General features: G+C 36.3%; 1 protein-coding gene across 1 annotated transcript in view; it reads left to right on the forward strand.

The window, feature by feature from the left end:
- The first annotated feature begins 2,521 nt into the window (after positions 1 to 2,521).
- LOC124363749 (protein IWS1 homolog) overlaps positions 2,522 to 14,464 on the forward strand; it is a 45,479-nt gene continuing 33,536 nt past the window's right edge. The window contains exon 1 of the mRNA XM_046819011.1: positions 2,522 to 2,565. Coding sequence (XP_046674967.1) covers positions 2,522 to 2,565 — 44 coding nt within the window. The remainder of the gene's footprint in view (positions 2,566 to 14,464) is intronic.

A 14,464-nucleotide genomic window follows, 5' to 3' on the forward strand; every position in this document is an offset into this window, starting at 1 on the left:
GTACTGCAAAATTATTCAAATTATAAAACTATTTAAATTTTTATTCATTACAGAAACGTGATATCTTAGGTGTATCAATTTCAATCTGTGAAGTGTAACCACATATTTTAAATTTTATAATGAATAAGTAGTAAACAAAATTTAATACTAGATATTTGCATGACAAAAATTCATACAATGTTAACGCTTTAATAGTTCAATGTTAGAGATAGAGTACTATTACACAGTTACATGACGGAGATAAAACCTACATTTTATTTTTTGTCTTTTACAACACAAATTGTATAACAATTGAAAAGAAAATGTTTTTCAAATGCAACATGGCTGCCATTTAGAACATTGTTATTAATAATTTAACTAGTTAAATATTTTATCCAAAGGGTGAGTAACTACAATCTCACAAGCCACTTTGTTTCTGTTTACATTTGACTATGGCAGGTATCGTGTTTGGTCGAATGGCCACAATGTTATTTGGAATCTTACAATATATGTGCAATAATAAACATTTTTGTTAATTGTTTAAAAATTCCGAAACTTTATAAATGTTTCTCTGTGGTGCATAAATATTGTGATTTAACCATCGAAAAATACGCAATTACAAAACTTGTAAGGTGTAATACGTGTTCATTAAGGTAAGGAAAGCTTTATAATTTTTTCACCATACTAGTGGAAGCTATTTACGTTTTTGGAGCAATCCGATAACAATTCTGATTAATAAGGAATATATCTAAAATAGTCGCAATTTTGAATTATGGGCTTCTAAAGGAACATTGGTTCAAACTTAAAGTCTTAAGACCCCGCCGTCAGCTATAACCTATAACCATAAGGACTATAAATAATACACAGTTTGTAATGTCAAGTACATAGAAATGGGGTTTAATTTTCAACTTAGAAAAATTTGATAATCGATAAATTATATTATTATGGTTATTGTTAGGCCTGAGAAGAGCCAACTGACCACCGCGAGGTCAGCTGACCAGATACACATGTAGTCCCCTCATCCTACTATAAATTATTAACAAGTATTTATTCGTTTCTATGAAATCTGTCCAGTAATCATATTAACGGTAATAGTATTTACTTACATGACATGGAATCATGTTAATATACCCTGGTCGGTTAAAACGGTAATGCATTAGTGAAGATGTGCAGCTGCTCCAGTGGACAGGTGCAGACTTCCCCTCTCCCTCCGCCCGCGAGACTACTGAACATATCGTAAATATCTCCCACCCTCTCTCGAGCTATTAGCCTTGCACCCTTTATAGCTTTGCTAAGGCCATCTCCTGATGAGTTTCTATCAATTGTCAATATGACTTCATTAACTTCACTGGCTAGGAACTTCTGTTAATCAAATACTATTACGCAAATATTCACCATTATGAGACCATTTAACCATAATTTTTGTCGTTTTAAATAACTGATACAGTTTAGAATAAAAAAATAATAATTCCACGCTTAAAAACGTGTTATGGAAATATAATCATGTCTTAAAAATGTGTTCGTTTATTTTAGCAACATTTGTAACTCATGTGTTGCTACTAGAATACATTATATATATATATATATATATATATATATATATATATATATAATGTTTGACAGGTATTTGGTCTTCCGATCATATGTTAGTTTGCTTATTTAAACACATATGTGACAGATACGGCCAAATACAAAATAATTGAATCGGAAAAAGTAAGCGCTCTTTGGTGTAATGGTAGCACATTCACCCGGCAAGTGAGAGATCCGGGTTCGACTCCCGGCGGAGCAAGTACTTTTTGCGATTCAATGTTTATTGAAATTAAATAAGGCTATTGCCATTTATACAATTTAATGTAAATAAAAGTCGTTTGACAGGTATTTGGTCTTCCGATCATATGTTAGTTTGCTTATTTAAACACATATGTGACAGATACGGCCAAATACAAAATAATTGAATCGGAAAAAGTAAGCGCTCTTTGGTGTAATGGTAGCACATTCACCCGGCAAGTGAGAGATCCGGGTTCGACTCCCGGCGGAGCAAGTACTTTTTGCGATTCAATGTTTATTGAAATTAAATAAGGCTATTGCCATTTATACAATTTAATGTATATATATATATATATATATATATATATATATATATATATATATATATATATATATATACATATATGCACTATCTCACGTCATGTGACACTGTAAAAACGTATGAACATATTGTCTTGTGCTTGACCCGTGAATATCCATTAAATAATGACTTTTTGTTAAATATTTTCATAATAGGCGATTGGTCACATTTGAGATGATAGTTATTTTTGTAAACGAAGAGTTGAAGAGCGATAGAGGTGGGCGGTAAACCAATGACATATATAAACATAAAGGTAATAGAAATTTCCTAAAACTAGGGACGATTGACAAACCGAGATGTTTCAATTGTTACACCAGTGTGTCGCGCAGCTCCTTCCGGATAAGTCTTCGATAAGGAAACAAATATGTTGAGATTGTATTCGTTAAAAGGGTAGGCTACTTAGTGATTCACGTCATGGCGGTAGGTGTCCTGACCCAGCAACAACTCAGACTAAGAGGGTAATATATCAAGAACACGGTTTTTTGTAGAATTTCGTTCAACGAGGAGCAGCTGGTGTGGCTATTAGGGTTCGGTGTTCTCCACATGGGTTTCCTTCTCCCACAAGAATACTGCATTACTCGGTTATCCCAGACTTATTAAAGTAAAAGCAAAAATTTAACTTGGAAAAGTTACTGAGCTTATTGGGATCACAAATAGTCTGCTCGAAAACTGCTAATTAAAAACTCCTGCATTTTAACATATAAACCGCTAACAACCCCCACCCCCACCCTAAAACTCAGTCCAGGAGATTACCCTATGCAGATCATTTTGCCCTAGTTCCCCAGCACAAGGACTAGGGTAAAACGAGGCTAATTTAATCCTCGTCCTAGACTATCGTCCAAGACTATTTTAAGAAATGGAAATTAGATACAAATTCTTCTAAAACTGATTGTTTCTGATTTCATCTTAATAACGAGTTGGCAAAATACAAGCTAAATTTCTATCCGATTTGGAGGTCTTCAGTTTGACACTGAAGAATATCTTAAGTATCTGGGAATCACACTTGATCGCTAGCTAATACATAAAGCCACTTAGAAGATATTGCGGCTAGAGTTAGAACCAGGGACAACAATACAGCATTTAGTTGGGTCATCTGAAGTTGTACATACCTGAACTGTGGTCTACTCATCACTGAACACAGCCAGAGCCAAGTCCGTGTGTTGTACGCACACGCGTAGTGTGGTGTGTAGCAGTACCATCTATTACATTTACACTAAACTGTGGTCTACTCAGCACTGAACACAGCCACAGACCACCTGCCAGAGCCAAGTCCGTGTGTTGTACGCACACGCGTAGTGTGGTGTGTAGTAGTGCCATCTATTACATTTACACTAAACTGTGGTCTACTCAGCACTGAACACAGCCACAGACCACCTGCCAGAGCCAAGTCCGTGTGTTGTACGCACACGCGTAGTGTGGTGTGTAGTAGTGCCATCTATTACATTTACACTAAACTGTGGTCTACTCAGCACTGAACACAGCCACAGACCACCTGCCAGAGCCAAGTCCGTGTGTTGTACGCACACGCGTAGTGTGGTGTGTAGCAGTGTCATCTATTACATTTACACTAAACTGTGGTCTACTCAGCACTGAACACAGCCACAGACCACCTGCCAGAGCCAAGTCCGTGTGTTGTACGCACACGCGTAGTGTGGTGTGTAGTAGTGCCATCTATTACATTTACACTAAACTGTGGTCTACTCAGCACTGAACACAGCCACAGACCACCTGCCAGAGCCAAGTCCGTGTGTTGTACGCACACGCGTAGTGTGGTGTGTAGTAGTGCCATCTATTACATTTACACTAAACTGTGGTCTACTCAGCACTGAACACAGCCACAGACCACCTGCCAGAGCCAAGTCCGTGTGTTGTACGCACACGCGTAGTGTGGTGTGTAGTAGTGCCATCTATTACATTTACACTAAACTGTGGTCTACTCAGCACTGAACACAGCCACAGACCACCTGCCAGAGCCAAGTCCGTGTGTTGTACGCACACGCGTAGTGTGGTGTGTAGCAGTGCCATCTATTACATTTACACTAAACTGTGGTCTACTCAGCACTGAACACAGCCACAGACCACCTGCCAGAGCCAAGTCCGTGTGTTGTACGCACACGCGTAGTGTGGTGTGTAGTAGTGCCATCTATTACATTTACACTAAACTGTGGTCTACTCAGCACTGAACACAGCCACAGACCACCTGCCAGAGCCAAGTCCGTGTGTTGTACGCACACGCGTAGTGTGGTGTGTAGTAGTGCCATCTATTACATTTACACTAAACTGTGGTCTACTCAGCACTGAACACAGCCACAGACCACCTGCCAGAGCCAAGTCCGTGTGTTGTACGCACACGCGTAGTGTGGTGTGTAGCAGTGTCATCTATTATATTTACACTATTACATCTTACACTGATTATTGTCTCGTAAATGTAAATGATAGGATTGTTAAAATGTTAAACTATTTAAAGACATTCCTTCGAGATACACCAACCACAACACGCACTTTGTGTATCTTCTGTACAATAAGGTACTGAGAAGCCGGATTCCAAATATGAAGACCATATCGTAAACGGGACAATCCGAAGTATATTAGTGTTAGTAATTGACTACGGCTATATTTTACAAATTTGGACTTGAGGTAACATGGCGAAGACAGGAATATACACACAAAGAGAGAAAGAGATTATGTGGGATCGCCAAGTCGAATCATCGTTGCCAAATACTTTACTGTTGAGAAAGTTCGTTGTTTAATAACTGATAGACCTGACATAAAACTATATTACTTTTTATTTCAATTTCTCATATACTGCAATTCTGTAACACGAGAGCAATGTTTACAGCGTGCATGAGTGCTTGTAGTTGATGAAGACTTTCAAATTGTTAACGAAAAATTCATAAAGGGATTGACGCTGGGAAACTATAAAACTAATCTCAACCAGTTTCGAGCATCGGATATTACATTTAGTACGACTCTAGCTATCTCAGTATATCTTTGGTGGAGCCTAAGAGTTGTAGGACTGACACAGACGAAGGGCTTAGTAAGGTTCACCAATACCCGAACCCTTCGCTGCTCTTCAGTCCTCCAAACTCGTGGAATATTAAAACCGACAACGCTACACCAGTAGACCGGTCTCTGACAAAGCCTAACTGTTCGTTAAAATATGGTATCCGCTTTAAATGATACTTCCATCGACCTGCGCTTTTTTATCCCTAACTATCGCAGATATAGGTATACAGATACATTGCTCAACTATCCAGGTTGAGTATAGGAGGTCTGGAATTTCCTAGGCAGGTTTTGGACTAGATGTACGGAAAAAGCTGTGATTATATCCATTTTCCCTGATCTTAACGTGATATATTTCGTGTCCTATATATTTTGCATTGTCATAACCTATCTGTTGATTTTAAAGGTTTAAGAGTTTTTACACACACCAGTCGCATAAAAGTTTGTTAGCCCCTATTGTGAATTATGTAACCTGATAGTTAGATGTTATAGCATTTTAAATACCTTTAACCCATTCTATTATAACATTTTAAATGGAGTGTAAAAGAAACTCATGAGTGATATTAGAGTTGATTTTGTACTCAATTTTGTTATAGTACAGTCTCGTTTTTGTCTAGAGTTGCATATTTGAAAGTCTGACCTGTGCTTTAAAGTTATTTTTGTTTTAGAATCACACTTGTATTTTATGATAGGGTGGCTGATGTATGAGGCCGGTGGAGCCAATGTGAGTGTGACAATCTCTATCCCTATTTATTGTGTGGGGATCCCGCTGGTGTAATGTCCCGGGATTTATTTAATGTCTTGTGACATTGAAATGTAAATAAGGGAGGGCTGTGATGGAAGGTAGGGTTTTGTAATAGCACTGGTGTGGAGTACATCGCATTTAGTCGGCTTTCAACATTCTTTGTAATTTTCTAACTTTCGGATTGAATTTTAAAATAGTTCAGTTAAAATTTGGATGCTAACGTTATCGGTTCGGCCTTACAAATAAGAAAAGTAGACCTGGCTCTCAAATTGTACAAACCTAGAACTAAATCTACTTATTAATTGGAATTTCTTACAGTTAATTGTCTCTGAAACAGCTCTGGAAAAATATAGTTGTGGTAGTTTAATTACAACTTTTAATTTTATCAGGGCTCAAACTCCCGAGATGATAATAAAACCTGGTTTCTTTGTTTTACATTAATTTGTGGGGTGGTATCTCTTTAAAGCGTACATATATTTGATATAAATAAATCTTTTGAGTTTTTAAAATGCAATAATCGAATGCTGCTTTGGTAAATTCCTGTCTCGGTGTTTGGAGTCGTCGTTAATCGACAATCAGATGTCTTATGAGAGCCCCGCCTTATCTTAGGACTCGCTAAACTAACTTGTATTCCAACCTTTCGAATCTTGCAGTGTCTGTGGTCAATAACAGGTCTGATGATTCTGGCTAAGAGGACGTCTTTCAGAGAACAAAAATGGAAAAAGAGCCAAAAATAACCGAAAAAATAAGACTTACGGCCAGGTAACATTGATATCCTAAGCGCTTCACTTTCAAAAGGAAGTGGATCTTACCAAACTGGTTAAAATCTTTTGTTTGAAGTTTGTTTTTGACGATGGAAGGATTGTGAAGGAAACAGGACTTTTTCGGACCAGGCCATCGTTCAGTGATACAAAACAAATCAGTAACCTTAAGTTTCGAGATCTGCAATCTGATCTCTTCTTCGGTTAGTTAGCAAACCAAGCAAATAAACATCAGTCGTAGGTGGTTTGTTGGGTGAATACAGACCTATTGTGACCTGTAATATGTAGTTCAATTTTAATGATGAGTGTTGTGTTTACTTTTTTACACACAGCATGATGGTTGTATTTCCTGACTTACGGAAATCACAACGATCTGGTATGATTTGTTTAGTTTAGCCTAATTTCTAATTATGAGTTAGGTTAGTTATGTACCTGAAAAAGAGATTAGATTGCAGATTTAAAAACGAAGTGTTGCTGATTAAAATCAGTAGAACAAAACTATAAAATACTTATTGACTCTTTTAACTATTAATTACACACGTTTAGCCCTACCAAAACAGTAGTAATAAGGCAAACAATCAGAGTATCACTAAATGAATTTGGTCTAAAGAGAAAAGTTTAATTTTCTTTAACTGTACAAAAGTTTTCATAAGAATGCTTAGTGCTGAGAGAGGTATATGGTCTTTCCAAAATACATTACTTCTTGAAAGAATGTTGCCAAAACTGTATGGAATATCATTAACAATAATAATAAGCAATATTATCACTATTGTAGTGATGATAGGTAGTTAAGACAGACCTAAAAATTAGGCCATTTCTCAATAAAATCCAAGATTTCAGGTAGTACTAGCTATTATGTTCTTTATTTAACCGAATGGTAGGAACTCTCAGTGAGGTACCTAATAATTAAGCTGTTTTCAATGACGCCGAAGGTTGTGGTTACTACCGCACTCATTAAGTTCTTATTTAACGGAATGGTAGGAACTCTCAGTGAGGTACCTAATAATTAAGCTGTTTTCAATGACGCCCAAGGTTGTGGTTACTACCGCACTTATTAAGTTCTTATTTAACCAAATGGAAGGAACTCTCAGTGAGGTACCTAATAATTAAGCTGTTTTCAATGACGTCCAAGGTTGTGGTTACTACCGCACTTATTAAGTTCTTATTTAATCAAATGGAAGGAACTCTCAGTGAGGTACCTAATAATTAAGCTTTTTTTAATGACGCCGAAGGTTGTGGTTACTACCGCACTCATTAAGTTCTTATTTAACGGAACGGTAGGAACTCTCAGTGAGGTACCTAATAATTAAGCTGTTTTCAATGACGCCCAAGGTTGTGGTTACTACCGCACTTATTAAGTTCTTATTTAATCAAATGGAAGGAACTCTCAGTGAGGTACCTAATAATTAAGCTGTTTTCAATGACGTCCAAGGTTGTGGTTACTACCGCACTTATTAAGTTCTTATTTAATCAAATGGAAGGAACTCTCAGTGAGGTACCTAATAATTAAGCTGTTTTCAATGACGCCCAAGGTTGTGGTTACTACCGCACTTATTAAGTTCTTATTTAATCAAATGGAAGGAACTCTCAGTGAGGTACCTAATAATTAAGCTGTTTTCAATGACGCCCAAGGTTGTGGTTACTACCGCACTTATTAAGTTCTTATTTAATCAAATGGAAGGAACTCTCAGTGAGAGACCTAACAATTAAGCTGTTTTCAATGACGCCCAAGGTTGTGATTACTACCGCACTTATTAAGTTCTTATTTAACCGAATGGTAGGAACTCTCAGTGAGAGACCTAACAATTAAGCTGTTTTCAATGACGCCCAAGGTTGTGATTACTACCGCACTTATTAAGTTCTTATTTAACCGAATGGTAGGAACTCTCAGTGAGAGACCTAACAATTAAGCTGTTTTCAATGACGCCCAAGGTTGTGATTACTACCGCACTTATTAAGTTCTTATTTAACCGAATGGTAGGAACTCTTAGTGAGAGACCTAACAATTAAGCTGTTTTCAATGACGCCCAAGGTTGTGATTACTACCGCACTTATTAAGTTCTTATTTAACCGAATGGTAGGAACTCTTAGTGAGAGACCTAACAATTAAGCTGTTTTCAATGACGCCCAAGGTTGTGATTACTACCGCACTTATTAAGTTCTTATTTAACCGAATGGTAGGAACTCTCAGTGAGAGACCTAACAATTTAACTGTTTTTAATGACACCCAGGGTTGTGATTACTACCGCACCTTTTATGTTATTATTTAACTGAATGGTAGGAACTCTCAGTGAGAGACCTAACAATTGAGCTGTTTTCAATGACACCCAGGGTTGTGGTTACTACCGCACCTGTTATTTTCTTATTTAACCAAATGGTAGGAACTCTCAGTGAGAGACCTAACAATTGAGCTGTTTTCAATGACACCCAGGGATGTGGTTTCTACCGCACCTGTTATTTTCTTATTTAACCAAATGGTAGGAACTCTCAGTGAGAGACCTAACAATTGAGCTGTTTTCAATGACACCCAAAATTGTGGTTTCTACCGCACTTATTATGTTCTTATTTAACCATATAGTAGGAACTCTCAGTGAGAGACCTAACAATTGAGCTGTTTTCAATGACACCCAAAATTGTGGTTTCTACCGCACTTATTATGTTCTTATTTAACCATATGGTAGGAACTCTCAGTGAGAGACCTAACTATTTAGCTGTTTTCAATGACACCCAGGGATGTGGTTTCTACCGCACCTGTTATTTTCTTATTTAACCAAATGGTAGGAACTCTCAGTGAGAGAACCTAACAATTGAGCTGTTTTCAATGACACACCCAAAATTGTGGTTTCTACCGCACTTATTATGTTCTTATTTAACCAAATGGTAGGAACTCTCAGTGAGAGACCTAACAATTGAGCTGTTTTCAATGACACCCAAAATTGTGGTTTCTACCGCACTTATTATGTTCTTATTTAACCATATAGTAGGAACTCTCAGTGAGAGACCTAACTATTTAGCTGTTTTCAATGACACCCAAAATTGTGGTTTCTACCGCACTTATTATGTTCTTATTTAACCATATAGTAGGAACTCTCAGTGAGAGACCTAACAATTGAGCTGTTTTCAATGACACCCAAAATTGTGGTTTCTACCGCACTTATTATGTTCTTATTTAACCATATAGTAGGAACTCTCAGTGAGAGACCTAACAATTGAGCTGTTTTCAATGACACCCAAAATTGTGGTTTCTACCGCACTTATTATGTTCTTATTTAACCATATAGTAGGAACTCTCAGTGAGAGACCTAACTATTTAGCTGTTTTCAATGACACCCAGGGTTGTGGTTACTACCGCACCTGTTATTTTCTTATTTAACCGAATGGTAGGAAATCTCATAAGTAATATATATATATATATATATATATATATATATATATATATATATATATATATATGTTTTCTCGTTTTTGTCTTTCTAACTACAGTCTTATTTTTACTTCACAAGATTAGTTTGTTATATTACTACCAACAGTAACGTCACCTAAAAGCCAATCATTCAATGTAACTTTTATTCTTCCAAAAACGTTATTGTTTCAAGTTTTATTTGAATATTCCATCTTTTTAGACTTTTTTGTAAATGTTTTATAAGTATTTATGAATACCACTTTCAGGTCTATTTTCAGGTCTCATATAAAGCTCGCATGCGTTTATAAGAAAACCTCCAGGAATCGCCTCCTTTTATTTAAATATATCCATCAAAACTGATGGATTACACTTTATAGTTATTTTTTTATATTATAAATAGATAATACACAGAAAGGTTATAATGTATATCCTTCTCTTTTTAAAACCATGCAGGAAAGGAGTAGCGAAACACATTTCCAACACTCTATATTTAAGCAGTTGAACCACATAAACACCATCCTGCATATTAAAAACCATTTAAGATATACACATGTCCTATAATAATTATGTATATTTAGACCCATGATATTTACCGCAGGAACACGCCTGTACGTATTCGATAATGTTGTATGTAAACCACCCACAAACTACCCAGCAGATATGCGCTATATTGTCAATGGTTACACTCTATTATAATTATGTCTTTTCATATGCAAGAAGTAATGTACACGAATTTACCTTAGGTTTTACTTCTTGTAAGTATTCTGTAATGTTAGAAAACCACCCGGCAGTCACACTAGCCCAGGCTGTGTTATATACGTCAGTGGGGATTACGCCTTATTTAATTAAGTTTCTGGAAACAATCTGTGTTGCTAGCGGCGTACATAGAGCTAATTTTGGCTTTGTCATACCGCCCGCCCCAACACCTCGCTGTCTCTTGCTTCGATTGTCATTCTCTCAAAACAGTCGTTCCAATGCTATTTACGAGCAAGCTTAGTGAAATGTTAGTGCAGTGCTTGTGACCGAATATAAGAGCGGTACAGAGTCGGTGCAAATGCACGGTAAAGTATTTTTTATTGTCACAGCTCGAGTGGCCGTTACAAGAGGCCATTAAATACAAGTTTAGACTAAGGGTCTTATAACACATTTCTAGCCTGCGCCTTTATACTTAACAAACCGTGTACTTTTATAACTACATATATCACCGCGTTGATATTTATAAAAAGGTTAGTTGATGTACATCAACATTGGCTTATATTTAATATTTTATCTGCCTGATCAATTTATATGATTTATATTATTTCATTCAAATTGAAGAGTGACATTTTTCAATACACGAGCAGTACATTTATATTATAAATTAATATATTTCACATTATGTATTATATGTGCAAAAACTATGAAAATTGTAACAGTCAACGTTCTGGGAGTAAATTATGGAACATATTATATGAGCTTTTTAAACACGTACTTAATTATAGTTCTTAAAATATTCAGAAATTTAAATATTACCGTCACATTTGTGACTAAATGCTATTTATCAAAATAAGGAACAATTACAAACTGCTATAGAACTAGGTACGGAAATGCTTCAGAACTCGGTATAGGATTGCTATAGAACTCGGAATAGGATTTATATAGAACTCAGAAGAGAAGTGCTATTTATCTCGGTATAGAATTGCTTCAGAACTCGGTATAGGATTAATATAGAACTCGTTATAGGATTGCTATAGAACTCGGAATAGGATTTATATAGAACTCAGAAGAGAAGTGCTATTTATCTCGGTATAGAATTGCTTCAGAACTCGGTATAGGATTAATATAGAACTCGGTATAGGATTGCTATAGAACTCGGAATAGGATTTATATAGAACTCAGAAGAGAAGTGCTATTTATCTCGGTATAGGATTGCTTCAGAACTCGGTATAGGATTAATATAGAACTCGTTATAGGATTGCTACAGAACTCGGAATAGGATTGGTATAGGACTCGGTATATGATTTATATAAAACTCGGTAGGGAAGTGCTATTAATCTCGGTGCAGAATTGCTATCAGAACTCGGTATAGGATTAATTTATAGAATTGCTAACTCGTTATAGGATTGCTATAGAACTCGGAATAGGATTTATATAGAACTCAGAAGAGAAGTGCTATTTATCTCGGTATAGAATTGCTTCAGAACTCGGTATAGGATTAATATAGAACTCGTTATAGGATTGCTACAGAACTCGGTATAGGATTGGTATAGAACTCGGTATATGATTTATATAAAACTCGGTAGGGAACTGCTATTAATCTCGGTGCAGAATTGCTATAGAACTCGGTAGGTAACTGCTATTTATCTTGGTGTAGAATTGCTATAGAACTCGGTATAAGATTGCTATAGAACTCGGTATATGATTTATATAGAACTCGGTATAGAATTAATATAGAACTCGGTATATTATTTATATAGAACTCGGTATAGGATTGTTATAGAACTCTGTATAGGATAGCTATAGAACTCAGTATATGATTTATATAGAAATCGGTAGAGAACTGCTATTGATCTCGGTGTACGATTGCAATAGGACACGGTATAGGATTGCTTTAGAACCCTGTATTGGATTGCTTTAGAACCCGGTATAGGACTGCTATAGTACTCGGTATGTGATTTCTATAGAACTCAGTACGGAATTGCTATTGAACTATTTATACCATTGCTATAAAACTCGGTATAGGATTTATATAGAACCTGGTACAGAATTGCTATTGATATTGGTGTCGGATTTCTATAGAACTCGGTACGGATTTGCCATTAAATTCGGTATTGGATTTCTATAGAACTCGGTACGATATTGATATTGAGCTTGGTATTGGATTTCTATAGAACTCGGTACGGAGTTGCCATTGAACTCGATATTGGATTTCTATAGAACTCGGTACGGAATTGCCATTGATCTCGGTATAGGACTTATATAGAACCTGATACAGAATTGTTATTCAGCTCGGTAAACGATTGCTATAGAACTCTTTATACGATTGCTTTAGAACCCGGTATAGGATTGCTATAGAACTCGGTATGTGAGTTTTATAGAACTCGCTACGGAATTGCCATTGAACACAGTATTGGATTTTTATAGAACTCGGTACGGAATTGCCATTGAACTCAGTATTAGATTTTTATAGAACTCGGTACGGAATTGCCATTGAACTCGGTATTGGATTTCTATAGAACTCGGTATTGGATTGCCGTAAGGAATCGTTAAAATTCAATTATTTGCAACATTCCACGACAGTTAACCAACTGTGATAAGACGATAGGGAAGTTTGAACACGTCAAAACGAGATTTTATTCAAACAATCCAGTAAGCATAACCTACTATTGTAGCTCTGAGCTATGCTTCTTGTGACTACGTATCATTACATTATTTATCGTCTTACATGTTCGAGAGTGGTATCAAATTAACGACAGATGATTTTTACGTGTGTTACATTCATTATTCATGTCCTACCCTGTGACAATGTACAGTATATGTGTATACTGTATGTATGTGTATATGTGATCAACTAATTAAAAATGCGATGGAAATCCAAAACTACACCTCGCAAAATAAACATATATAAAACCTATTTATTCTGGATTTGATACTCATCTAGTTCACATTTTATCGAAAATAAAACCATGATACAGTCAAACGCTTTACACCTCAATGGCGTTTTATACTTTTTGTGGTTTAACCAGTAGCGAGTACTTAATATTTAACCTCTATGCATTTTAATACAAGACATATTAGAATTTTTTTAGTGATTTATGTATGTATGTAACAATTTGGAAAGCTAAAAAATTAATAGCTCATTTTTATTTTAAAAAGATTATTATTTGCTCTATATTAACTATAATAGAATTTATAAAAACACTAGATACAATTTTAATGTATTTGGCTGAGTGTTAAGGAAGCCTAATTCACTTGTGGTATTTCAATAATATCATTTCTGTCTGTCTTGAATTTCATACCGTGGAATTTCACTAAGCTTCGTTAAAGCCTAGTACTCAGTAGGCTGACACAATTTTTCTTTTCTTTGCTACGGAGATGTAAATATTTATTTACTATATTGTTGCCAATCTGTCTATTATATCCGCAGGACATTTAGAGATTACAATGAGCTACACTTGAACTTTTGCGTGCTACCCCAGTGAAGCGTGTCAAGCGACACGTGTTGTGGCGTACTCAGCTTGTCAGTATGTAGAAATGTTGCGTGCTACCCCAGTGAAGCGTGTCAAGCGACACGTGTTGTGGCGTACTCAGCTTGTCAGTATGTAGAAATGTTGCGTGCTACCCCAGTGAAGCGTGTCAAGCGACACGTGTTGTGGCGTACTCAGCTTGTCAGTATGTAGAAATGTTGCGTGCTACCCCAGTGAAGCGTGTCAAGCGACACGTGTTGTGGCGTACTCAGCTTGTCA

This window comes from Homalodisca vitripennis, chromosome 5 (genome assembly GCF_021130785.1).
Source record: "Homalodisca vitripennis isolate AUS2020 chromosome 5, UT_GWSS_2.1, whole genome shotgun sequence".
Taxonomy (NCBI): domain Eukaryota; kingdom Metazoa; phylum Arthropoda; class Insecta; order Hemiptera; family Cicadellidae; genus Homalodisca; species Homalodisca vitripennis.